Source organism: Lontra canadensis, unplaced genomic scaffold (assembly GCF_010015895.1).
Source record: "Lontra canadensis isolate GAN:19392208 unplaced genomic scaffold, GSC_riverotter_1.0 scaffold12, whole genome shotgun sequence".
NCBI lineage: Eukaryota > Metazoa > Chordata > Mammalia > Carnivora > Mustelidae > Lontra > Lontra canadensis.
Window position 1 is genome coordinate 6,641,982 of NW_022631006.1, and position 27,233 is coordinate 6,669,214.

The 27,233-nt window shown below is 39.2% G+C and overlaps 1 protein-coding gene across 2 annotated transcripts; it reads right to left on the reverse strand.

Annotated features, from left to right (window-relative positions):
• Positions 1–1,099: 1,099 nt before the first annotated feature.
• Positions 1,100–27,068, reverse strand: RNF212B (ring finger protein 212B). 2 transcript variants are annotated; one of them, XM_032856368.1, is made up of 15 exons: positions 26,984–27,068; positions 25,228–25,328; positions 23,492–23,544; positions 23,031–23,105; positions 13,101–13,216; positions 12,414–12,474; positions 11,625–11,653; positions 10,615–10,661; positions 10,350–10,392; positions 10,151–10,211; positions 9,491–9,539; positions 3,876–3,915; positions 3,491–3,591; positions 3,182–3,243; positions 1,100–1,661 (listed from the first exon to the last, which is right to left on the reverse strand). In XM_032856368.1, the coding sequence occupies exons 2-15, from the start codon at positions 25,325–25,327 to the stop codon at positions 1,596–1,598; spliced, it is 903 nt and encodes a 300-aa protein (XP_032712259.1). In that variant the 5' UTR covers position 25,328; positions 26,984–27,068; the 3' UTR covers positions 1,100–1,595. The 2 variants fall into 2 exon arrangements, with proteins under 2 accessions (XP_032712259.1, XP_032712258.1); XM_032856367.1 differs by lacking the exon at positions 10,350–10,392 and having other exon boundaries at positions 11,525–11,653.
• Between the last annotated feature and the right edge of the window lie 165 nt (positions 27,069–27,233).

Sequence of the window (27,233 nt, forward strand, 5' to 3'; positions counted from 1 at the left end):
GAGGGACCCAGGTCTTTAACTGAATTGATTATTGATGCTTTAGAATGGTTTCCATCAGATGGAGTCAGATATAAAGATTTCAATGGGTTAACCATCTAGAAATAAGAGTGGAAGCCCCAAATTGCTAGAATAATAATAAAAGGCCACAAATAAAATTGTTTCTCTCTCCTCCACTTTGCCACTTCTATGGTTTAGAGATTAATGGAACCAAATCCATTAACATTCTGATTTAGTATACTTTTTTTTTTTTTTTTTTAACAGCAGGATATATTGAGGTAGATTAAGAAAACAAAACTTGGGGCACCTGGGTGGCTCAGTCAGTTAAGCACCTACTCATGGTTTTGGCTTAGGTTATCATCTCATGGGTCATGAGATCAGGCTCCGCGCTCAATGGGGCCTCTGTGCTAAGTGGGGCGTCTGCGTGAGGATTCTCCGTCTCTTCTCCCATTTGCATGCGCACATGCACTCCATAAAATAAATACATCTTTAAAAAAAATTAAAGGAACAAGAACTTTGAAAGGCAGTGTATTAGCATCTATCACTGAGCAGATTTGTTTCCTGTACCTGCTACAGCACAGGCTCTTGCCCAGAAGAGGTGTCTAGAAATGCCTTTAAAAATAAATTCAGAGGGCGCCTGGGTGGCTCAGTGGGTTAAAGCCTCTGCCTTCAGCTCAGGTCATGATCTCGGGGTCCTGGGATCGAGCCCCACATCGGGCTCTCTGCTCGGCAGGGAGCCTGTTTCCTCTCTCGCTCTGCCTGCTTCTCTGCCTACTTATGGTCTCTGTCTGTCAAATAAATAAAATCTTTAAAATAAATAAATAAATTCAGAGTTCCAGAAAGAGTTGGGAATCCTAGTTCAGCTTCAGGGTCATTTCCAGGACCTAATTTATTTCTGGCAGATGTCTGCTATCTTTACACTTTTTCAATATTTTTGCTTATGGTCTCCCTGCCAGTGGCTGACTCATTTAATTCCTCATTTCTGTTTAGTACCCAAAGAAGAATACAGGTTTCATCTAAGTTGTGGTGGTCTTTGCCCATTCCACCATTCAGAGCTTGTAATATAAAACCAATAGAGTTGCAATAACAATAAAAGGACACCTTTATTTTATCTATGTACTTTAGTAAGCTGAAAGTCTGGGTCTCAAAGGAAAATCAACATAGTTAACTAGGCATAGAGGAAACAATAGGCAAACATAAGTATAATAAATTAGGAGAAGGAACAGAGTTGGTGCTTCTTAACATTGGCAATGGGAGAATATATCCAAAGCTGAAAGAATGAAATATAGAAATAAACCATACTTAATGAGTATATTACCTCACCCCCAATGATGCCAAGAATTGTTTTTACAACCTTTAAGTTGCAGGAAATGAGAGAGCTATTTGAGTGTGGGAGAGATCTAAACATCTTCCTGTAGTACTAGCCTTATATAATGTCTGACCATTTTCCTAGAAGGTAATAGAGGATGTATATCATAAAAGTCAAGAGAGTGAAACCAGGAAACAAGGCAGGGAGACATTTTCCAAGGCACTTAATGGGTATTGGATGCTATAGGCCGCCTTTAAGCAACATGTTTAGATCAGACCTTGAAGACGATCTATCTGGAAGTAGTCCATGCTTCTCTTGACCTGGCTAATCCCATCTGTCTCTGTTCGTAGAGAGTCTGCAGCAGAGGGAAGGAAGGCAGATATGGGCATTTATAACAAAAAGGGTAATTAAGGCCCTCTCAAACCATTACATGAAGTTTATCAAGACAGCAGGTCACCACTGCTACTGCCCCATATTTTCTCCATTGTGTGATGAACTAACTTTTCCAAACTAAGATTTGACTCACTTAGTGTGACAGGCTTTGTTGCTAATTATGAAAATCTTAGAACATTTATTGTCTTATGGTAATAAGGCAGAATATTAAAAAAAAAAAACTATCTTGGAAGATATGGAGAGGAAACTGGAGACTATGCCAAGAGAGGATTAGCAGTGAGGCAGGATTCTTATGCCTCTGGAGAGGTGACACTTCCTTTAATAACTTTTTAAAAAAAAACTTTATTATTGAAGTTTTCAAAAAATACAAAAGTAAAGTAGTATAATGAGCTGATAAGTACCCATCACCCAACTTCAACAAATAACTCATAGCCAGTTTTTCTTTCATTTCTCCTCTCTCTCTCTCCTATGTCCACTAGATTATACTAAAGCAAACCCCAGAGAATCATTTAACTTCCTGTCCTTAAATATTTTAGTATGTTATCTCCAAAAGGTAGACTATTTTTAAAAATATAATAGCCATTATGCCTACAAAAGAAAACTATTAACAATTCCTTAATATCAAATATCCAAGAGGTGTTCAGTTTTCAACTTTCTCATAAATGGTTTTTGTTATTTTTTACAGTTTGTTTCAATCAGGATCCAATTAGGGGCCATATATTTGTAGATTCTTTTTTCATCTGTAGGTTAACCTCTCCATTTGTGAGGGTCTTAGGGATGTTATTTCCCCAGTGTTGCCTCTTAGGGCTTAGATCCTAATTTTTTGCCAATGAAAATAAAGGGCATTTGGAATACAAGAGCAAAATACTACCTATCTTAGGATGTTCTTGGGGTCACCAGGAGCTTGGCATTGAAAAAGGGCCTAAATATCCTCAAAACCTGGGCCATAAAAGACAACTTAAAAGGCAAGACTAGACTTTCCATGTAGAGCTCCTTACAAACCTCTCTTCTCGTTCCCTACCCTTTTTCTCTCATTGCCTATATCGTATCAGAGTCCTGTAAATTTATAAAGCATTACTCTAACCATGTCTAGAGAAGTGCACATAGCTTTTCCTTGTTCAAGCAGTACCTCTACCCAAAAGATCTATTCCATTGAAATATTTTTTTGTGGAAATTTTGGGAATGTTAGTTGTGTACACACTTAGTTCACACTGGCTGAGACCTTTCAGTTTAAAGCCATTCACTACCATGTGACCTCATTTTTAAACCCCAAACTAGGAAGCTAATCTTGTAGTAGGATAGGATTTTTGAAATGGAGACCATCCTGATAGATTGTGAACATATGATTACCACATTTGAAACCCATGTCATTCTCCACCGGTTAGATTCTACCACCTCAACAGGAGACCAAAAAGGCATTTCATGTGTAGGCCTAACCATGTGTTTTTCATATGCAGGCAAGTTAGATTAGCCTGGGCTCACCTGCTGAACTGGTAGCTGGAAACCAGGAAGACACTCTAGTGGGGTTCTGCTTTCCCTCTGACCTGAAGGATAGAATTGGAATGGTGAAAGATAACTCCCTTGGGCAGTTCTTTGGCAGTTTTACTTATGGGTCAGGGTAAATAGGTAGGTCTTAATCTGTAGAACACTAGTCAGAAAAACACTTAGCTAAGCAGTTTAAGTAGGTTATTAAGTCCATTCTCTTCTTAACTTCTTTTCACCTTGAAAATCTTTATTTAGTATATATGTCAATGGTTAGCTCCATTCCTTTGGGAATGTTATTTAACATACCTGAATTGTTGGGGGTGAGGACTCTTGTGTGGCCTGAATTCCCACCATTTAGTGATGGTCTAAAAGAAAAAATCCCCTGTCCCAAAGAAGCAGGTGAAGGCCTAAGGAGGGGAAAAAGAAGCATCAGCAGAGAAAAGGAAGGTAAAGGGAAAAAGTACATGTAAAGGGAGAGCCTATATATTTAGACAAGACAGGAAATAAATACCCTGCTTGTGACTGAAAGTAATTTGGACATATATAAGACACAGTACTATTAAATGCTCTCTTGTTTACAAGGTAGATTTTTAAACTTCAGTGGTATAAGCCAGTAGAAAAGTAACCCCAGGACTGCTGGCAGAATGTCAGTGTGAAGAGATTCCCAGTGAAAGGAAGCATAATCTCTTACCTATAAGAAAAGCTGTGAGTAGAAGCTGGTGAAGGGGTTTCTGGAAAACATAAAAGTGAAGCTATGAGATAACCCATAAACTAGAGAAGAGATTCGTTCAGGTATGCTTGGGACCAGGGCAAAGAAACTGGACACCAAAGATTTTCAGTTATGTTAGGCTTAGGGAGTCATATTAAGTCAAAAATCTCACAAATCACCTAGCAGTATCTCCTAAAGGTGCTTTCCTCTCTCTCTTTAAAAAAAGATTTTATGTGTGTGTGTGTGTGTGTATATATATATATATTTATATATATTATATAAATATATAAATATAATAAATATAATAAATAATGAATAATAAATAATATATATAATAAATATATATATATATATATATATATTTTTTTTTTTTTTTTTTTTTAAGAGAGCACAAACAGGGAGAGGAGCAGACCCAGAGGGCCTGCTGAGCAGGGAGCTCCCTGTGGGCCCAATGCCGGGATCCCGTGATCATGATCTGAGCTGAAGGCAGACGCTTAGCCGACTGAGCCACCCGGCCGCCCCCCATCCCTTTCATTAATCTGTGGACCAGGATTCATTACTTCCTTGATGTGCTCTAATATATCTGTGCTTGGTTTCCCCTCTAAGATGGTAATTACTAGAAAGAATGGCTAAAGACAAAGGGTCATTAAACTTGTTAAGAGTGATGGCAAAAAATGCATAAAGACCTCCAAAGTTCTCTCCATAAAAGGAATGAGAAAACTGGCAAAAATTGTCAGAATCAACTTTCTCAGAACTGTGTAAATTAACAAAGCGCTTGAAGCAGTCTGGGTAACATTTATTCCACAATAATAGCCAAATGAGTTTAAGAACAATGAACTTTGTGGCATTTTAACTTCCCCTATTCCCATTTCTCCTCCAGCTCCGTGGTAGCCTTGAAAACCAACATTCTGGCATCATCGTGGGGATGGAATGGGGTTGGAACTCTTTCAAAGCCTCATTCCCAGAAAATAATCATTTGACCTGTCCAGTGGCAACTGGAAGACTCCACTTGCAAGGCTGACTTTATTTGATCCGACCTGGAGCGCAAACTCATCAGGACTTGGAGCTTAGAGTTCATCACCTGTGAAAAGCCTTTTCCCTAGGAGTGTTTGTTGTAAACAATTAGAAGCACTTGTTTGGGCTGCTTGAGAATGTGAATATCAATTGGGGCAAATAATAGGCTAACCTGAAAGCATAGCTGGAAGAGATGGGGAATGAATTGTTGGTGGGGACTCTGAAAACAATACATTCTTGGAGTCTAGAACATATGCATATGCAGGACTATATGCATGCTCAGAAAATACCTGAAAAGGCCCCAATCTCTTACCTTGAGGTCATACAAGCAGGTTGAAGTCTAAGGTCAGTTGCCTGGCTAAGTGCTGAAAGAGAACCCCAATACATATACAGAAACCCTCAGCAAAGACAGAGAGACTTACTGGTTCCAAGTGTTTAAGAGAATCTCTGTCCAGTCGTTAGCTGACCACTAAACTAACTGAATAGACACTTTGGTGGCTCCACATGACGATACAGATTTTATAGAATTATTTTTAAAAAGTCACTAAACAATAAACAGCAAGAACAACAAAAAAAAACCCATGGGGAGGGGGAAGAATCTGATTCCAAGAATTGCCATGTTATATTATTTTAATGTCCAATTTCCAACAAAAAATGAGGTATATAAACAAGTATGACCCATATAAAGAAATAAAGCAATCAATGGAAACTGTCCTTGAGGAAGCCCAGACATTGGACTAAGCCCAGCCTAGATTTTGTCTAGACAAAGATTTTAAGTCAGGTATTTTATTTAAAAGATTTTATTTATTTATTTGAGAGGGAGAGAGCAAGAGAGGACATGAGCAGGGAAGAGAGGGAGAAGCAGGCTCCCTCACAGGGAGTCCCACATGATCCTCAATCCCAGGACTCTGAGATCATGACCTGAGCTCAAGGATGACACTTAATTAACCAGCTGAGCCCTAAATTAGATATTTCTTTTCTTTTTATTTTAAATATTTTATTTATTTATTTGACAGAGATTACAAGTAGACAGAGATGCAGGCAGAGAGAGAGGAAGGGAAGCAGGCTCCCTGCTGAGCAGAGAGCCCTATGCGGTCTCAATCCCAGGATCCTGGGATCATGACCCAAGTTGAAGGCAGAGGCTTTAACCCGCTGAGCCACCCAGGCGCCCCTCTTTTCTTTAAAGATTTTTTATTTTTGGGGACGCCTGGGTGGCTCAGTTGGTTGGGCAGCTGCCTTCGGCTCGGGTCATGATCCCGGCGTCCTGGGATCGAGTCCCACATCAGGCTCCTTGCTCATCAGGGAGCCTGCTTCTCCCTCTGCCTCTGCCTGCCATTCTGTCTGCCTGTGCTCGCTCGCTCTCTCTCTCTGGCAAATAAATAAATAAAATCTTAAAAAAAAAATTTTTAAAGATTTTTTATTTTCAAGTAATCTTATACCCAAGGTAGGGCTTGAACTCACAACCCCAAGATTAAGAGTTGCATACTTTTCCAACTGAGCCAGCCAAGTACCCTTACATCAGCTATTTTAAATATGCTCAAATATCTTTGGAAACCATGTCTAAAGCACTAAAGTATGAGTATGGTATCTCAGCAAATAGAGAATATTAATAAAGAAAAAATATATTTAAAAGAACCAAATATAAATTTTGGAATTGAAAAGTATAAAAATGAGAACTTCACTAGAGCAGCTCATCAGCACAAACAGAAGAAAAAAAAATCAGCATTTTGAAGTCCACTGAAATTATCCAATGTGAGGAAGAGAAAGAAAAAATAATGAAGGAAAATGAAAAGAGTTTCAGAGACCTTGGTGGAACACTATCAAGTTTATCAACACATGCATTATGGGATTTCTAGAAAAAGAAGAGAGGAACAAGAGCAGAAAGAATATTTCAAGAAATAATGGCTGACAACTTCCCAAATTAGATGGAAAAAAAAAATCTACACTTCCAAGAAGCTCAACTGCTAAAGAAGTCTGTTAGATTTAGTTGGTATATAATGTTCAAATCTTCTATTCCATCGCTTATCTTCTGTCTAGTTGCTCTATTTGTTACTGAAAGTGGGGTACTAAAGTCTAGTAGTTTTCTCTAGTTCTCTTCGATTCTGTTAGTCTTGCACCTTTGCTTCCTAAGACTTTTTTGTTTTATAAACACACACACACACACACACTTTATTTTTTTTTATTTTTATTTTTTAAAGATTTTATTTATTTGACAGGCAGAGATTACAAGTAGGCAGAGAGGCAGGCAGACAGAGGAGGGGGAAGCAGGCTCCACGCTGAGGAGAGAGCCCGATGTGGGGCTCGATGTGGGGCTCGATCCCAGGACCCTGTGATCATGACCTGAGCCGAAGGCAGAGGCTTTAACCCACTAAGCCACCCAAGCGCCCCATACACACACACATTTTAAAGGATTTTATTTATTTTAGAGAGAGAGAGAGAGAGAGAGAGAACAAATTGGGTAAGGGGCAGAGGGAGAAGCAGACTCCCTGCTGAGCAGGGAGCCCAACACAGGACTCCATCCCAGGACCCCAGAATGGTGACCTGAGCCAAGGGCAGATGCTTAACTGACTGAGACATCCAGGAGCCCGAGGCCATACATTTTAAAGTATCTAAATTATACAAAGTATTTTGTCCTACAACAATGGAATGAAATTAAAAATCAGTAACAGGAGGAAATCTGTGAAAATTAAAAATATGTTGATATTTAACAACACAGTGCCAAATAACCAATGATCCAAAGGAAGGAAAAAAAAAAGAAATTAGAAAAGATTTTGAAACGAATGAAAACAAAGCCAGAAAATATTAAACCGTATAGGACACAATGAGAGCAGTGCTTAGAGTGAAATTTATAACTGAAAATGTCTACATTAAAAATGTAGACCTCAGGGCGCCTGGGTGGCCCAGTGGGTTGGGCCGCTGCCTTCGGCTCGGGTCGTGGTCTCAGGGTCCTGGGATCGAGTCCCGCATCAGGCTCTCTGCTCGGCGGGGAGCCTGCTTCCCTCTCTCTCTCTCTCTGCCTGCCTCTCTGTCTACTTGTGATCTCTGTCAAATAAATAAAATCTTTAAAAAAAAATATAGACCTCCAATCAATAATCCAACCTTTTGTCTTAAGAAACTAAAAGAGAACTAAACCCAAAACAAGCAGAAGGAAAGAAATAAGGCTTAGAGCAGAAACAAATGGAATAGAGAACAGAAAAACAGAAAATCAACAAAACCAAAAGTAATTTCTTTGAAATGTTCAACTAGATTGGCTAGTCTTCAGCCAGGCTCTCCAAATAAAAGTAAAAAAGTAGAAAGCTTCAAATAACTAAAATCAGGAACGAAAGAGACTATTACTACTAACCTGACAAAGTCTCTAGAACTTCTACATTTTTCAAAGCGTGAATATGAAAGAATTGGAGGGAAACGATTTGGTGTTTTTCAAAAATGGTTATCCAAGGGGGGTTGGGGGGGTGGGGTTATTATGGACATTGGGGAGGGTATGTGCTATGGTGAGTGCGGTGAAGTGTGTAAACCTGGCAATTCACAGACCTGTACCCCTGGGGAAAAAAATATATGTTTATAAAAAATAAATTTAAAAAAAAATGGTTATCCAGAAAGAAATAGGCAAATTTCACAATTGCCTCTTATGAAAGAAAGGGAAATCCTCTCTCATTAAATATTCTCTATGGACTGAATAATACCCTTGAAAATAGTAATAATAAAAGTAGTTCTAAGGGGCGCCTGGGTGGCTCAGTGGGTTAAGCCCCTGCCTTTGGCTCGGGTCATGACCTCAGGGTCCTGGGATCGAGCCCCCGCATTGGGCTCTCTGCTCAGCAGGGAGCCTGCTTCCTCCTCTCTCTGCCTGACTCTCTGCCTGTGATCTCTCTCTGTCAAATAAATAAAATCTTAAAAAAAAAAAAAGTAGTTCTAAGCGGAAAGAGACAAGACATTAAGTGGGTATTCTTCACTGGAATATTTTTAAGTTTAATACACAGTAAAGAAGTCTGATACCCTTCATGTTAACATAATCCATGGCTAGTTAACCTTCCTTTTAGACCTACCTTCTACTGCCATCTTGTGGCAATTTAAAAAAAATCCAAATCTATTTACTCAAGTTAACCCTCCGTCTTTGACCAGAGGTTTTCTTTTTTTTTTTTTTTCTTTTTAAAGATTTTATTTATTTGACAGAGAGGGAAAGAGAGATCACAAGTAGGCAGAGCCAGGCAGAGGGGTAGGGGGAAGCAGGCTCCCTGCCAAGCAGAGAGCCCAATGCGGGGCTCGATCCCAGGACCCTGAGATCACGACCCGAGCAGAAGACAGAGGCTTAACCCACTGAGCCACCCAGGTGCCCCGACCAGAGGTTTTCAATGACTTTCTATTGCTCAAAAAAAAGTTTCTCCTTATTAGTTTGAGAACAGGAATATCATTATTTGAAAAGTAGTAATATATATCTAGATACCTTGAATCAGTGTCTGGAAAAAAATAAATGGCATTATCTTATGCACGGAAAATGTATAATGGCATAATTATAGAGAAAACCAGAAATCTGCTGGTATCTGCACAAAATATGTTGGTTTCTGACCCTTTTTTCTCCTTCTCACCGGTATAAGAGTCCCTGGGAGTGCTTCTTCCCTGCAGGCCTCTGGCTCCCTGATGGACAAAAAATAAACATCAATTAATAAATATATCCTAATTCTCTGGCTTCTGTATTCTTTGCTATTTCTCTATATCTACACATTGAAGCATATGTTGTTCTGCCAGAATAGGTATGCTAGCCCAAGAAGGATACACACTTTATTACTTTCAAAATGAATTATTACTGTTAATTCAGCCATTGAACATTTACACTACTTTCATCCCATTCATTCTCTGTGTTAGCTTCCTTTTTTAAAAAGACATTTATTTTAGAGTGAGTGAGTAAGTTGGGGGAGGGGCAGAGGGAAGGAATCTTTTAAGCAGACTGCCTACTGAGTGTGGAGTCCCACATGGGGCTCCATCCCCGGACCCATGAGATCATGAGCTCAAGATTTCATGACCCGAGCCAAAACCAGCCCCAACCAACTGAGCCACTCTGGCACCCTTCTCTGTGTTAGCTTCTAACATTTTTTCTTTTTAGCACTGCCAAACAAAAACAGAGCCCAGGCATAGCATTGGATAATTTATACCAAAACCAATATAAGCTTAATACTCTTGCCTGACATCTTTGCTTTCATTTAGCATTGGAAATCTCAATCTGGGAAGAGAAAGTAAATATTACTTACCTGTCCCAAGCTACTAAAGCCAGACATTCTGTAAGGGATAGATTCCACAGAGGGGGACCGACTGTATAAGGTGAGACAAAAAGAAAACAAACTGGGTTGAAACTTGACATAGACCCTACCTCTGCCATATCTAGGTATTTCTTTTATCTTCCAACTTTTGCCAGCAGTTTTCATGTGGCTGGGTAGGCTTCCTACTCACCTGACCACCTGGCTGCTATGCTGAGAAATGGGTCGTGGAGTGACTGGAAGAAAATCAAGTGAGGAATGAAGAGCTGCCATCCATGGCATGCCCTGCCTTGCTTAACCAACCCAGCACAAATGGGTATCTGGTTGTATGTTCTTCTCATATCATACACAAGATTAGGAAAATTGCATTATAGTCTCTGAGAGAAAACTATCTTCTATATGGGAAAAGGAGATTTATTCATCTCACACAGATATTTGGGCAAACAAATATTCTCTACCTGACTGTGATGGAGAAGTAACGCCCACTGGTCGAGGTGTGGCCAACCTGCAAAAGAAAAAAAGAGGAAGCTCTAAGCAGAAGTACCGCCTGAGAGGATCAATCAGATCACTGTTTTAAACAACAGCTTACTCTCTGAGTGTGAACTGCTTACTATCATGTATTACAGGTATCACCCCAAAATATGGAGGCAAAGTTTCCATATGAGATTCCTTGGCTGTCTAACTCCCTAAGTGAAACCTCCTCTACTGCCCACAATAGGAGAAATTTTGAAGTCTTCCTTCCTTCCTTCCCTTGGTGCCTTACCAAGTACTCTCAGTTTTATATGTACCTATCCATCTGTTTATCCACTCATAAATCCACCATTCCCTCACTCCCATTTTCTCATCCATCTCTCCAACAAGCACTTACTTAGTGTTTATACATCCTAGATCCTGAGATTACAAAGACAACTAGAATACAGTCCCTATCTTTGAAAGGTTCACAGACTAGTGGGAGAGACAAAAACAAATAAAAGCAATGCTAAGTGTTATTTATGGTGGGTATATCAGAAGTACAGAAGCATGAAAGAGCACTGGACTGTAACTTCTGTTGAGTGCAGGAGCCATGTCTCTCAACCCATCAATACAGGGCTGAGGTAAAAAACATTTAATAGTTGGTAGGGTACAGACTAATGGGTGATGTACACCCAGCATCCGGCATGGTACCTGATAAACAATAGGGACTTAATATTTGTGAATTAATGAATAACAGAATATCAAACCCCTCCTAATGAAGTCTTGACAGAGGAAATGACGTGTGAGTTGAATTTTGAAGGATGAGTAGGATTTCATGAGGGAGCGTTACATTCAAGATTTCACTTCAGCACTTCTCAGTGAGTTAACTGGGGAAGTGAAGATAAATTTACCCACCATCTCCTCCACCTTAGGTCCCACACAGGTGTTGCAGCCAAGAGTCAAGAAAGAACAGCAATTTTCAATCAGGGCTAGTATGGGGCCTGATAAAACTGACCTGCTTCCTTGGTACCAATTTGGAGATTCCTGTAGGTGAAAAAAAATGGGAGTGAAGGAAGCTGCAGCTAGGATTAGGGTTCTAATCAATGAATGTTACTTGCTAGATAACTAAGCTGCAATGTCCTCTAGCTGTGGTTACTAAGACTTACAGTAGGAGAAAAAAAATAGCAGCCATGTTTCCCTAGGAAATGATTAGCTTTGACAGAATAAAATTTTAGTTCCTTTTCATAAAAACACACTGGGAATCCCAAAGACTGATTTGTGTGGGAAAAGATGGAGAGTCTATGGAGGAGAGAAAGGAAAATGACAGGATAAAATATGCTAGAATAGTTACAGCAGTAAGATCAAGAGGAAAATCATACAAATACAAAGAACGTTCTTAGGAAGAAAGAAACGTCTGGGAAATAGAGTTGGATTGGAGGAAGAGGAAGAGTCCTGAGGTGCCTTGGGATTCTTGAAGAGAAACTTTTAAGTTACAACAGATGTCTCTTCAATAAGAGAGTTTCCCAAATGGTATGTCATGACTTAATGATGTTTGAGATTGGGTTACCAGTGTGCTACATATTGATCCTTCCAGTCCTCCTAGGTCTTCTGTGGCCTCGACCATTTACTACCGTGCACTTGTTGTATAAATATGATCAGTTATTTATGCCATGATGTGGAAAAGGTTAGGCAACATTGTTCTATACAGCATCTAGTTGGCTAGATGGGAAAAGTAGGAGAGAAAATAATAGTAAGGAATTCATTAGTAAGGAAATAATAGTAAGGAATTAAGGAATCCATTCACCTTTAGAATGGCAAGACATTTCTTCAGCTCTCCATTTTCCTTCTTTAAGACTGACAGCTCTCTGGGCAAAAGATAGAAATAATCATCTCCAGTAGGTCAGTGGGATACAAACCCTGATGTTTATTATTATTGACATCTGGTTAATGCTTACAGAGAGATGCTTGCCACTATACAAGGTGTTTCTGTCAGAGATCTAGGGATTCAGGAGACAGAGGCAGAGGGAGAGTCTGATGGCTGGGAGAATCAGGAGGACAAAATCAGCAGTCACTGGGTATGATTTCAGAGGAGTTTCCATATAGTTCCACACATACCCATGGTTTCCTGCTGTCTGAAAATGTCCTTCAAGGATTCCATCTTTTGGCTTAAGATTTCCAAAATATGCCTTCCTGAGGCAACATTTTAAATGCTATCTCTCATCTTTATCACTGAAAAGCTATGCTTTATTTCTCCAAAGAAGCAGTTTTTGTCAGGGAAGTACAAGAGGAAAGCTATAAAGTGAGGAGGGCCCCTACATGGAAGAAAGAAAAACAAAATGGGGATTAAGGGGACCAAAAATTCTGTACCTGATTTGCCCAAGACAAACATAAATACATGTGGCAATGTTCAGGCTTTGCAACCGTAAGGAAATAAGCACCACAGCTCCTCTGAAAGAAAAAAAGCTCTCTGGTGATTTAATTTGTCACTTACTTTTGCTGCCTGGTCACCATCTGCTGTGCCTCCTGCATGGCTGCTTCTAACTTTGTAATTCTATGCTTATAGAAGGCGATGAGGAGATCTGTTTGTTTCTTCTGGAAACTCCACACCTAACAGGGAAAAACAGATCTTTTTTTTTTTTTTAAAGATTTTATTTATTTATTTGACAGAGAGAGAGATCCCAAGTAGGCAGAGAGGCAGGCAGAGAAAGAGGGGGAAGCAGGCTCCCTGTTGAGCAGAGAGCCTGATGCAGGACCCTGAGACCATGACCTGAGCCAAAGGCAGAGGCTTTAACCCACTGAGCCACCCAGGTACCCCAAAAAATAGATCTTTGACATACACTTCCATAATTCCTTTCCTCTTACTTCTGGTAACAAAAGGAAATCCATCAATCAATTCATCCTTTAATACTGATCTCTTTTTTCTGGAGGATCTGGCCTAATTCATGACTCCCCAGAAGTAGAGGATTCGGCATTAGGGAAGGCCAAAGTTTCTCATTTCCAGGACAAGGACTTTTTAATATCTTTTTTAGAGGGAGAATTTTTTTTAAAAGATTTTATTTATTTATTTGACAGACAGAGATCACAAGTAGGCAGAGAGGCAGGCAGAGAGATAGGGGAAGGGAAGCAGACTCCCTGCCAAGCGGAAAGCCCGATGGAGGGATCGATCCCAGGACCCTGGGATCATGACCTGGGCCGAAGGCAGAGGCTTTAACCCACTGAGCCACCCAGGTGCCCCTTTAATATCTTTTTTAAAAAGGATTTTATTTATTTATTTGACAAAGAGAGGGACAGCGAGAGAGGGAACACAAGTCGGGGAGTGGGAGAGGGAGAAGTAGGCTTCCCACTGAGCAGGAAGCCAGATTCGGGGCTCAGTCCCAGGACCCTGGGATGATGACCTCAGCTGAAGGCAGACACTTAACAACTGAGGCCCCTGGAAGCCCCAACTTCTTAATATCTTATTGAGAATATTCTGGCATGGTAGAATGGCCCTTTAAAAACATAATCTTTCATCTTGAGCAAGAAGAGTGATATCAAAAAAACTTTTTCAAGCTTAGAACTTGTTCTAACCTAACTTGTCTACTATCCGTCTGGACTCAACTTCCACATTCCTAGCTATTACAGAGCACTGGTAACCAATTTACTTTCCCTGAGATACTCATACAGGGGCACTTACAGGCTGTTTATGCTGCTACAGTAAAGGGCAAAAAAGCACAGAAGGAGATTACCTATTCCTGAATTTTATTTCTGGGCATGGGCAAATAATTTTATCTTTTGCTTTGTTTTACCATTTGATATACTGATGTGCCTTTCAGGGGATTACTGAATCAGAGCAAAAGTTAATATTTAGAAAGTGTTTTAGCTTTGTCAGTTTCTACTTTTGAATACACAGCAGTATTTATGTCTCATCTGCTTTCTCCCTACTCAGACTATAAACCTTTTGTCTAAGGTCCTTCCTTAGATCTTGGTACTTTTGTCAAAAACTTTCTGTTCACACCTAATTTGCAAGTTGCTTTTGCCACCTTACTACAGAATTGTTCTTGAAAGTTTATATAGCCTCGAGGCGCCTGGGTGGCTAAGTCATTAAGCCTCTGCCTTCAACTCAGGTCATGATCCCTGGGTCTGGAATTGAGCCCTGCAAGAGGCTCCCTGCTCAGCAGGGAGTCTGCTTCTCCCCATCCCACTCCCCTTGCTTGGGTTCCCTCTCTCATTGTGTCTCTGTCAAATAAATAAATAAAATCTTAAAAAAAAAAAAAAAAGACCTTGCTTTAAAAAAAAAGAAAGTTTACATAGCCTCTAGCCTTTTGTCTCTCCAATCAAAAGCAAACTCAACTAATTCTGTTTACGTAAGATTTCATTATAGTCTTCTTTAGTATTTTTAAAAAGTGGTTGTTTTCATAAAAATAAAACATGATCATTTAAAAAAAAATCTGAACAGTGCAGCTGCAGAAAACCCCACTCAGAATCCCAGGAGTTACTTAAAGTGGCAAGGGGTTGGGGAGCAGTACATGTTACAGATAGATGTGATGTTTAGCCAAGGGACAGTATCCCAAACATCAGTGAAATATGCCTGATCCTAACTTAATTTACTTCAAAGGTATTGGTAAACTCATTATCTACTTTGACTCTCAAAACTTACTGGTCTTTTTTTTTTTTTTTGTCTTATCTATCTTTTATGAAACTGACTCCCTCATTTCACAGTATCTAAATGTTTTAGTATTTTAAATTATATCTCAAGGTAATCATATAGTTGAGAAAAGGAAGTCTCTCTTTACAGAAGTATTCCACCTAAAAAAATGAGTTAGGGGCGCCTGGGTGGCTCAGTCATTAAGCGTCTGCCTTTGGCTCAGGTCATGGTCCCAGGGTCATGGGATCAAGCCCCACGTCAGGCTCTCTGTTTGGTGGGCTCTCTGCTTCTCCCTCTCCCACTCCCCTTGCTTGTGTTCCCTCTCTTGCTGTCTCTGTCAAATTAATAAATAAAATCTTTTAACAAAATGAGAAAGGAATGATAGAATTAAATATGAGCATTTTGCAGCTCCTAATGAATCAACAGATCTGTGTAAAGTTCATTTCCTACCCTCACACAAAATAAGAGATGGAAGACTGTTATGTACCTCTTGGCGGAGCACAACACTGCTATAAAGTAGGCTTGCCTCCCACCCACCCCCAACCAAATAATCTGATTAAGGAAATATAGAGCACAGACAAGCATTATTAAATGACTTCACAAGGGTACAATGAACAAAACCCACTCAGGGAACAACTCTATAGGACAAAAGACCATTTTCTTCAATAACAATAAAAAAAGGAGGGACAAAAAAAAAGTGGCTTAGTCGGTTAAGCATTTGACTCCTGATTTCAACTCAGGTCATGATCTCAAGGTCCTCAGATGGAGCCCTAAGTCTGGCTTCATGCTTAGTGGGGAGTCTGCTGTCTACTTGAGATACTCCCTCTCCCTCTGCCCCTCCCCCAGTGCACATACACTCTTTTTCTCTCTATAAAATACAAAAATAAATATTTTTTTTAAATAATAAAAAAAGAAATGAGTGGAAACCTATAGTTCAATAGAAACTAAAGAGACACTAACAACCAACTGAACTATATGGACCTTACAAAACCCAATTCAAACAAAATTTTAAAATAATTATGAAACAGCTACAGAATTGTGAATACTGACTGATTACTGGATAAGATTAGGGGATTGTTATTTTAGTACGACATGGTTATATTTAAGAAGAGTCCCCATCTTTTAGAGACACATTCTAAAATACTACCAGATTAAAATCATAACATAGGGGTGCTTGGGTGGCTCAGTGGGTTAAAGCCTCTGCCTTCAGCTCAGGTCAGGATCCCAGGGTTCTGGGATTGAGCCCCACATTGGGTTCTCTGCTCAGTGAGAAGCCTGCTTTCCACCCCACCCCCACCTCCCTCTCTGTCTACTTGTGATCTCTGTCAAATAAAGAAATAAAATCTTTTTTTTTAAAGATTTTATTTCTTTATTTGACAGATAGAGATCACAAGTAGGCAGAGAGGCAGGCAGAGAGAGAGAGAGGAGGAAGCAGGCTCCCCGCTGAGCAGAGAGCCCCATGTGGGGCTCGATCCCAGGACCCTGGGATCATGACCCGAGCTGAAGGCAGAGGCTTTAACCCACTGAGCCACCCAGGCGCCCCAAATAAATAAAATCTTAAAAAAAAAAAATCATGACGTATCTGGTTATGGCTTCAAAATGGTCTGGATGGGGTGTGTGGAAGTACAGATAAAGGAAGATTTGCCATGAGCTGATAATTGGTGAAGTGGGGTGGCAGATACATTAAACTGGAAATACTAAGATGGATAGTATGAGTTCTTGTCCTTTAGTAGTTCGTCACCATAGTACAAGGCATTCAGACATGTGAACCAATAAATAAAACACAAAATGATATGCAAAACAGAAGAAATATGTGTAAAGTATAGAATGAATAAGAGTTAACTATTTGGGGGTTGCCTGGGTGGCAAAGTTGGTTAAGCGTCCAGCCCTTGATTTCAGCTCAGGTCATGATCTCAGGATGCTGGGATTTTCTGCATCAGGCGCCACACTCAGCAGGGTGTCTGCTTGAGAATTCTTTCCCTCTGTCCCTCACCCCACTCACCACCCCCAAATAAATAAATAAATAAATCTTTAAATTTAAAAAAAAAAGGGTTAACTAATTGGTCTTCAGAGTGTAGAAATCAGGCATTCTGGGCACACATAAAAGAACTTCAAAGAACTAAATCTACCTTATAGATTGGGTAATAAATAGCCTACATAAGAAATTATGTTGGTATAAAAGATGTGAGGTGGTCACTGTGGATGTGACTGGAGAGGTTAGGAGAAACCAGACTATTAAGAGAACTAGGTGTCACTCTGAAAAATCTGAAACACAAGTGATGAAAAGCCATGAAAGGGTCTTGAAAAGGCAGTTGCATGTTCAGACTTATAATTGAAATAGATTATTGTGGGACTCAGAGAGAACAGATTTGAGCAAAAAAGATCCCTAAAAATGCTTCCTTATCAAAAACAATTAAAGGACTGTTATATCAGAGGTACCCACTCTGAATAGCAGCCCACCAAGTGGGAAGTGAAGTTTTGAGTTGCATAATTTGTGATCAAAGCAATACTACCTCTCACACTGCAACCTCCTGCTCAGTAAAGTGATTAAAAAAAACTAAAGTAGGGGTGCCTGGGTGGCTTAGTGGGTTAAGCCTCTGTCTTAGACTCAGGTCATGATCTCAGGGTCCTGGGATCGAGCCCTGCATTGGGCTCTCTGCTCAGCAGGGAGCCTGCTTCCCCCTCTCTTTCTGCCTGCCTCTCTGCCTACTCGTGATCTCTCTCTCTGCCAACTAGATAAACAAAATCTTTAAAAAAAGAAAAAAGAAAAAAATACTCAAGTGTACTGATTCAGAAGTCCTAAATATTGACAAATTACCTTCTATTTTTCAGTAGGCAGTAGTACTTTTCAAAGGCATCAGTGATTATCTCAATTGTTCAATTTTTAAATTCAAGTAAGGGATGAATAATGGTCTGGTCTACTGATAAGATCAGGCCTTGACCTGATTTTAGTCAACTGGCATATATGGTAGTTACTTACATATATGTTAGCAGAACATATGACCTCAAAGTCAGCAAACTACTGACGGGGCCAGCTGCCTGTTTTTGTAAATCAAGTTTATTGGAACACCATGCCCATTTGTTTACATACTATCTATTGCTGCTCTGTACTACAACAGAGTTGAGTAGTTGCAACAACGATTGTATGGCCTTCAAAGCCTGAAATATTTACTGGTCTTTTAAGAAAAAGTTTATCCGGGTGTCAGTTGGTTGAGCGTTCGACTCTTGGTTTTGGCTCAGGTCAAGATCTCATGGGTTGTGAGACTAAGCCCCAGGGGCTCTGTACTCAGTGTGGAGTCTGAGAATTCTCTCCCTCTGCCCCTCCCCCCACTAGTGCAGGCTCGCATGCGCTCTCTAAAATAAATAAATTAATCTTTTTAAAAAAGGAGAAAGTTTATCAATCCCAACACTAAATTTATGAAAGTCTTTATATATCCATTTCTGTCTTTTTCTCTGAATTTTTCTTTGTGAATTTATATCTTTCCTTCTTTTTCTATCAATCTCTCCTATTTCCTACACTATTTGATGTCCTACTTTGTCTATTCTTCCTATTTATATTTATTTAATGGACATTTGGATTATTAAAACAGATGGGCCCAAAGAATGGGACAAAATGTGTGCAAATCAGGGTGCCTGGGTGACTCAGTTGGTTAAGTGGCTATGTTTTGCTCAGGTCATGAACTCAGGGTCCTGGGATGGAGACCTTTATTGGGCTTCCTGCTCAGTGGGGGAATCTGCTTCTCTCCTGCCCCTCCCCCAACTCGTACGCACATGTGCGCTCTCTCTCTCTCAAATAAATAAATAAAATCTTAAAAAAATAAAAGAAAATGTATGCAAATCATATATCTGGCAAGAGACTTGTACCTAGAATACATAAAGAACTCTTATAATTAATAATATAAAGATAATCCAATTTAAAAATGGGCAAAGGATCTGACAGACATTACTTTGAAGAAGATATATAAATGGCCGGTAAGAATATGAAAAGATGCTCAACATCATTTGTCATCAGAGAAATTAAAATCAAAACCACAATGAGACACTACTTCGCACCATTAGGATGGTTACAATAAAAAAGATAAAAACAAGAGTCGGTGAGGAAATGGAGAAATCAAAACCCTCATACACTGCAGGTAAAAGTGTAAAATATTGCAGGCATTTGAGAAAACAGTCTGGCATTTTCTCAAAAATTTAAACATAGAGATACCACTTAACCCAGTAGTTTAATTCCTACATATGTATCCAAAAGAAATGAAAATATATGCCCACACAAAAACATGTACACAAATGTTAACAGCAGAACTGTTCAGAATAGCCAAAAAGCAGAAATAACCCAAATATCTCTCAATTGGTGAATGAATATGTGAAAGTATACCCACCTACACAAGGCAATATTATTTGGTCATAAAAAGGAGTGAAGTACCAATGAGGTCTTAATACATGCTACAACATGGATGAACCTTAGAAATATTATGCTTGTGGGGCGCCTGGGTGGCTCAGTGGGTTAAAGCCTCTGCCTTCGGCTCAGGTCATGATCCCAGGATCCTGGGATTGAGCCCGGCATCGGGCTCTCTGTTCAGCGGGGAGCCTGCTTCCCTTTCTCTCTCTGCCTGCCTCTGACTACTTGTGATCTCTGTCTGTCAAATAAATAAAGTCTTTTAAAAAAACTATCTATGTCATTATGAGTTCCATATTTATATCTTATCCTTGACCTATGTCCTGAGCTTCAGAATAGTAAATCTATCCACCTTTGTGATTTCTCCTCCTGTAGTTCTAACAATCACCTATGCCCTAATATGTCCAAAATGGTATTTTTCTTCAAATGGTCTTCTCAGCCTTGGTGAAGAGTATAATCATCCCATATATTTGTCTTGTTTTGCTCAAGACAAAAACCCAGATGTCTTCTTTGATTCCTCTCTTTTTCTCATTTCCCACATCCAAATCTACAATGGTTCTATCAGTTCTTCCTAGAAAACATCTAAGATTTGAATACCCCTCCCCATTTCTATTGCTACCATTTTAGCTCAAGAAGTCTTACTTAGATCTCTCCCACAGCCTCTTACGTGGTCTCCCTAATTCTACTCTTAACTTCTCTATGGTCTAGTCTCCACTCAGCAGCCAGATTCTCTTTTAAAAGTATATATCAGATGGGCGCCTCGGTGGCTCAGTGGTTGGGCCTCTGCCTTTGGCTCGGGTCGTGATCCCGGAGTCCTGGGATCGAGCCCCATATCGGGCTCCCTGCTCACCGGGAGGCCTACTTCTCCCTCTCCCACTCCTCCTGCTTGTATTCCCTCTCTCGCTGTGTCTCTCTCTGTCAAATAAATAAATAAAATCTTTTAAAAAAGTATATATCAGATAATGCCATTTCTGTGCTTAAAACCCTTCAATGGTGTCCACTGCCACTTAGAAGAAAATCTAAATTCCTTACCATGGCCTACAAGTCCCTATATATTGGCTCAAGCCTCTCTGACCTTACTTTGAATCATTTCTACCTCCCTCCCAGGCTTAATGTGCACTCATTCATTTAACAAACATTTCTTATTCACTTCATTTGTGTTAGGTACCTCTTTTGCCATTGGGCAATACAAAGTTTTTATCTGTCTTTCAAAACTTTTGGTTAAGTGAGAGAAACGTAAGAACAAATAAATTAAAACACCTTTGCAGAGGTAAGAGTAAGGTGTTATAGGATTACAAAGGACAGTGCAAAAATCTGCCTATAGGAATCAGGGAAAGCTTTATCAAAGAAGGAACAATTACTGGCATGCATTTGAAGGATGGCTAGTAATGGATAATGGCTAGTAATGGATAATCTATGACCTAGGATTAGAAGAAAGCTCACAGGTTTATAGGAGGCTCTCCAATCCCCAAATATATTTAGTTTTATCTAGAGATGAGTAAAGATTTCAAAACAGGAAGTTTTAACTATTGGCCATAGAGTAGTACAGCAGAAAAATACCCTTGGCAGGTTGTTTCAAGAGATCTGGGATGATTAAAACACAAGTGGATATATAGATCAATATACCATTCATTCATTTAACAATTTTTTAGTGTCTACTACATATTAAGAGCTATCCAAAGGGCTGGGTATACAACAGCAACAACAAAAACCTACCAAATCTCTGAATTTATGGAGCCTACATTCCAGTATTGGATTCAGACAATAAATAAGTATGCAACGTTAAAGATAAGAGCTATGATGAAAAATAAAGCACGGTAAGCAGCAGACAGTGCTGGGGCTACCATTTGATATATGAGAGTCAGTAAAGGTCTGACTGAGAAAGAAAAATTTGAGCCGAGGCCTGAATGAGGCAATCTAGATTATTATTTGGATCAGTTTTTCAACTTCACAGATAGGAAAACACATTTTCAGACATTGCTGACTTCACCAAACTGGTCCTTCACTAAAGTGATGATTAACTGACCCTTTCCATTTATTTTATCTTGATTACTTGACCATGTGTAATTGGTACCTTGATTAGGTAGGTTAGAATTCAGACTACATATAATTTCTCTACTGATCATTAGCTAGTCCTGAGTTTAGTTATTAACCAAAAGTCTGCTCTTTCTCATGTGACCTTGTTTACATTTCTCTTTCAGTCTCAGCTAGATTTTATCTCCCCATAATGTTAAATAGTATCTCAAATATGATGGCTCACCCAAGCAACTAAAAGCTGAATGCAGTGAAAGCTTTAATTACTCTTCTTCTATTTCCAGAGTTAGGATTGAGGGGTGAGACACCAGTGAAAATTAAATCTACTATCTGCAGCCAGAGCATGACAAAGGATAATCTTCATGTTAAGGAAAGGATTACTCTCATATGAATGAGAGTAAGAGTACAAAAGAAAAAAACAGTGATTAAATCTTTCAAGAAATACACCAAGATAGAAATCCCATTAGGCTATAAAATAATCTCAGTAGAGAACTGGAGAGTGGAAGGGGAAAACCAAAGTTTTTACAATTTGGGAACTCTCAAGTGGTTATTCTGTCTTCTCTCCACTTCCTACCATATTCCTATTGCTCTTGACCAAGTCAATGGTGTACGAATATAATGATGTATCAGGAAAGAAAAATATTTTCTGAAATTCAAGCAACCAACTATAAACACGAAAAAAATTAAATATATATGTATTACTAAAAAAGATCACAAAAAATGAGAATAGGAATTAAGAAATCTCATCTGAACATAGGTCTTTAAGCAAAAATTTGAGAGCTAGCCCATTAAATCCACTGACTACAGGGTCAGGTTTGTATATCCAAAACAGTTTTTAGAAGATTCATTAGTCTGCATGGAAAGATGATAAAGCTCCTAGAAACTTTTTTATTCTTTTCCAAGGGGGAAAGGGGATGGAGTAAGGGAGAGGGAGAGAGAGCATCTTAAACAGGCTCCACGTCCAGTGTGGAACCAGATGTGAGGCTTGATCTTACAATCCTGAGATCATGACCTGAGCCATTCATTATCAAGAAAAGGTCAGACACTTAATCGACTGAGCCACCCAGGTATCCCGAGAGCCTTCTTTATTCTAAGAAATTACTTAATAGAATGAGGAAGTATAAGGCAAGATATCAGCTACATAGTGGTTTTTACAGTCTATCACAGGTTTGGGGTCAGTAAAAAAGTTAACTGTTGAGATTTGTATCCTTAGGGAAGAAAGCAAATGAACAGTCAATCCTCTCCATTGTGTACAAATACAAAAATATTGTGTACAAATAAATCAAAGAAACTCTGATTTAAAAAAATAAGATGCAATTAAAATTTCCCTAGCGAATTTGATTTTCTTCACTTTTTGTTTCTCATACCTGAGAGATGTGACTAAAATACTGCAAAGCTGTCTCCACAGGGCTTTTGAAATATATCTTCTCCTGAGGTTTCAGCTATGAAGAGAAAGAAAGACAAACACTGAGCATATCCACAATGGAATGAAATAAGATACTGAAAAATATGGCAAAGGATGTACCATCCTTTCTAAAGCATCGTATTATTTCACTATGCTAAGTACGAAGAAGCTTACCACTGTCCTAGGAGATGTTGATTTTATGTTCTAATCCTCCTTAACTCATACTTCTATATTAGCAGCCACAGATAATTCTTCTATCTGTTGTTTACCCCCTCCTTTTTTCACAACTGCTGTGAGTTTTGTTTCTTTTTTTTCTTTTTTTAAAATTTCACTGCTTAGTCACTCATTTACTGTACTTCTTGTATACTCCCTACAGACCAGGAATGGGATAAGATGGTTTGTGGCAGGGGGAGAAAAACTTACATTATCAGAAAGAGCCAGATGCTTGCAAGCATTTCCACAAACAGCACATTTTTCTAGGGGGAAAGGGAAAAAAATGTTTGGTTCTTATGGGCAAGAGGTAGGATCTTCCTAAAATACATGGTAACAGTCAAGTAGGCTAGCAAGAAACAGTTTCTTACTGAATTTAGAATATTTTTGTGCTATAAAAGGACATCATCTTGAGCTCTCTGTTCTCCACACCAGTATTTCCAAACTTGTATGTTGATGACAAGTATGGCTTTCACACTGTAGCTCTACCCATCTCCTCTTTTTTAAAAAAGGTTTATTATCTATTTTTGAGAGAGAAAGTGTGCACGAGTAGGGGGAGGGGCAGAGGAAGAGAGAGAGAGGGAGACAGAATTTCCAGCAGACTTCCCACTTACCTGGGAGCCCAACATGGGGCTTGATCCCAAGACCCTGAGATTATAACCTTAGCCAAAGTCAGACACTTAACTGAGCTACCCAGGCGTCCCTACCCATCTCCTCTTTAAGAATTTCCAGTTTTCTCCTGCAGATGAGGGGGCAGTTCTAACCACCCAGCAAGAGTACTAGAGCACACTTATGAGAGTACTAGGAAGAACACAACAGTACCAATGGTTTCAACTGTATGTTGCTCTTTTTTTTCCCTATCTACCTGACAGCAGGCACACTGTAGACACTACAAGAAACTTCCCAATTATTCCTGCCTTATTCTCACTTTGCTAAAATTCCTAGAACTTGCTTTGGAGCTCTTCTGCTCTCATTCTCTAATTAACCCAATCTGAAACATGTAAAAATTAAAATTTCTAATCTTTCTCTTAAGTTAAAATTCTAGTAGTGGTGCTGGTTATTGATTAAGATAAATGCCACATCAAGAGAAAACATCACATGACATATGCTTCACCAAGACAAACCTCTCCAAGGTGAGCTGCTGTTACCATGGTAAACAGTTTTGTTACTTTAGCAGATAAGTTAAAAGGGTCACGAGATCCATATAAAGAAAAAACCTTCTCCAGAGGCTAGTAACCTCACTCTTCTTTCCTTGAGGACTAAAGGTTTTTCCCAGTCTTCCCTCCATATCATTGCCAGAGTGAGCTAGCAAATACAAAACACAAAACAAAGAAACTTCCCCAGCTCTCTATCACCTGCAGGATAAAGTTCAGGCTCTTCAATTTTGTACATAGGCCTTTTCAACATCTGGCCATTGCCCACCTCTCTAGCCTCATCTTTTGACCATTTCTTACTTTAGTCTCTATGCTCTACCAATCCCAATGATGTGTAGCCCCCTGCACTTGTGGGTTTAATGTGGTATGCCTTTATACATATTGTTCTCTTAAACTAGAATGATCCTTCCTGCCTTATCCACTTGGCAACTCCAGTTTATTATTCAAAACTCTACTGAAGCAACAGTTCTTCTATGAAATCTTTCCCTGATCAAAGCACCCTATCCTAAGTCCCTCTTCTGAGCTATTTCTTGTATATACCTTGTGGCTTTCCCTGTCACAGGCCTCAAAACACTGATAAGTACCTTCTGGTGTTCAAGTATTAGATATTCCATTTGCTAAATCATTCTTTATTAATGGGTGCCTCAAATTTCCATAATCAACGTTCCTACTGTATCCACACTAACTTTGGCCCAATATGTGATTTTTATCCCCAGTCACATAGAGAAATGGCTAATCATTATTTTTAGGTTAAAAACATTTTTGCCTGAATCTGAAAACAGTTAAGGCACTCACCCAGGGTCACACACTTTTTACAGAAAATATGGCCACAGCTGGTGACAAAGAAATTGTCCCCATCTTTTCGGAAACATTGGTTGCAGTGAAACCAATCCATTCTGGAACAGAAAAAGAGAAAGAGGAAAAATAAACCGGGAGCATAATATAATTACAGATGTTCCAAAATCTATGTAACAATGTTTACTTAGCTTCTGTTATCTTTTGGGGATGTAGGCAGTATTATTGTGGGGATTCCAGTTGGTCGTAAGGAAGTACATATACCTTCGAAGTGGAAAAAATCAGAACGCAAACCATGTCAAACCATTTTAAAAAAAGGAAAAATACGTATATATTTAGAAAAGTAATGGAACACTGAGTTTTTTTTTTTTTTTTTTGGGAATGGTAAGATGAGTATTTGTGTGTGTGTGTGTGTGTGTGTGTATGACCTTTACATTTTTGTTTTGTTTTGTTTTCCAAGTTTTCTGGATTAATTCATGTACTAATTTGTAATCAGAAAAAAACAATCTTAAAAAAAAAAAGAACCATCCATTTCTTTCCTAATAGTTCCCGGTGATACAGTGAGATGGAGCAAGGAGGAAATAGTGGACAAATAATGGATCTCATATTAGTCACTTGGTACATATTTTATCTAAGGGAAAGATGGTTTGTGAATGATAATGTTGCCTCAGCTTGTACACTTTCCCTTCTACTCTACAGACACTCAGAATCATAGATCTGGAAGGGGCTTAAAAATCATTTAACATCTTGTCCTATCCCATCATTTTTCAAAGATATACCTCACCTTCACTGAAATTCAATGACTTGTCCAAAGTTCCATCTTTAGTTAGTGTCAGCTCTAGGATTAGAACTGGAGTCTTCTTACTTCCTGTGTCAAGCTCTGGCTACCATATCAAATAAACCTTTGTGTTAGACATGGCAACCATACATCCTGTATTTTCTGCCAATACTAATTCCATCCATACACTTGGTGAAATATATAATTATGTAAATGTGACTTTGTAAGATTTTTAAATGAAGAAATTGACATATCAAAAAGCATTTAAAAACATAAAAAAGATTTTTAAATGAAAAAATTGACATATTAAAAAAACCACGTTTTAACATATTTTAAAAAATAAATGAGCTGAAACATATTAAGCTGTAATTAGTTCATACCTATAATGAATTCACACGTTTCATTCCATGACTATGCTATTTAAGAATATAATATCTATTAGTTTGATTTCCTTTAAAATTACATTAGGAAAATAACCCAAACAGAAGGTAACATTTTTTTTCTCCACCCGAGTGTTTTCTTTAAAAAGAGTCTTTAAGTAGCTTATGGAGAGGTTTGCTAAAAGAATGATGGCTAGTTTGCACCACACTTTAACATTTTTGTCACAAAAGACAAGATTCACGATCAAGACTTGCTGAATAATCAGTGCAAAGGCATTACACAGTCATGAGTTTTAGATTTCGATTTATTGCTCACAATACACTAACTTCTACAGCAAGTGAGTCTGAAAAACTACTGAAAAAGTCCCACTATATATATATACACCCTGCTTTGAATAAGGGCAGCAACAACAGTGTTACTCAAAGGAGTTGTCCACAGGAACCCCTTATAAGAAGGGCAGTTAAGGGCTTCTGAGGGCAAGACTTGCTGGACTTCTGGAGGTAATGGCGATTTAGAAGTCTCACGACCAGTAGTTCTTTTCTAGCTACGTTCCCTGCCCGCTTGGCCGCCATGATCTCAGAAGCCCTGGGATCTCACCGAAATCATCCAGTTCTCCTCACGAACAGCTGGAAATGGCGGGAAAATATACACCAAAGCTGTCACCAAGCAGAAGCAAGAGGCTGGCGACGTCTCCTGAGAGGCGTGGGCGGGCCTCGAGGCGGCGGCTGAGGGGGCGGGGCCTGGGGCGTACGCGAGGCGTGGGCGGAGCCCCCGGCCACGTAGTGGGCGGAAAGTTGGACTTGCCATACCTGGCAAGAGGCAAGGGTTCTTCTTGGTAGTCGAGGAA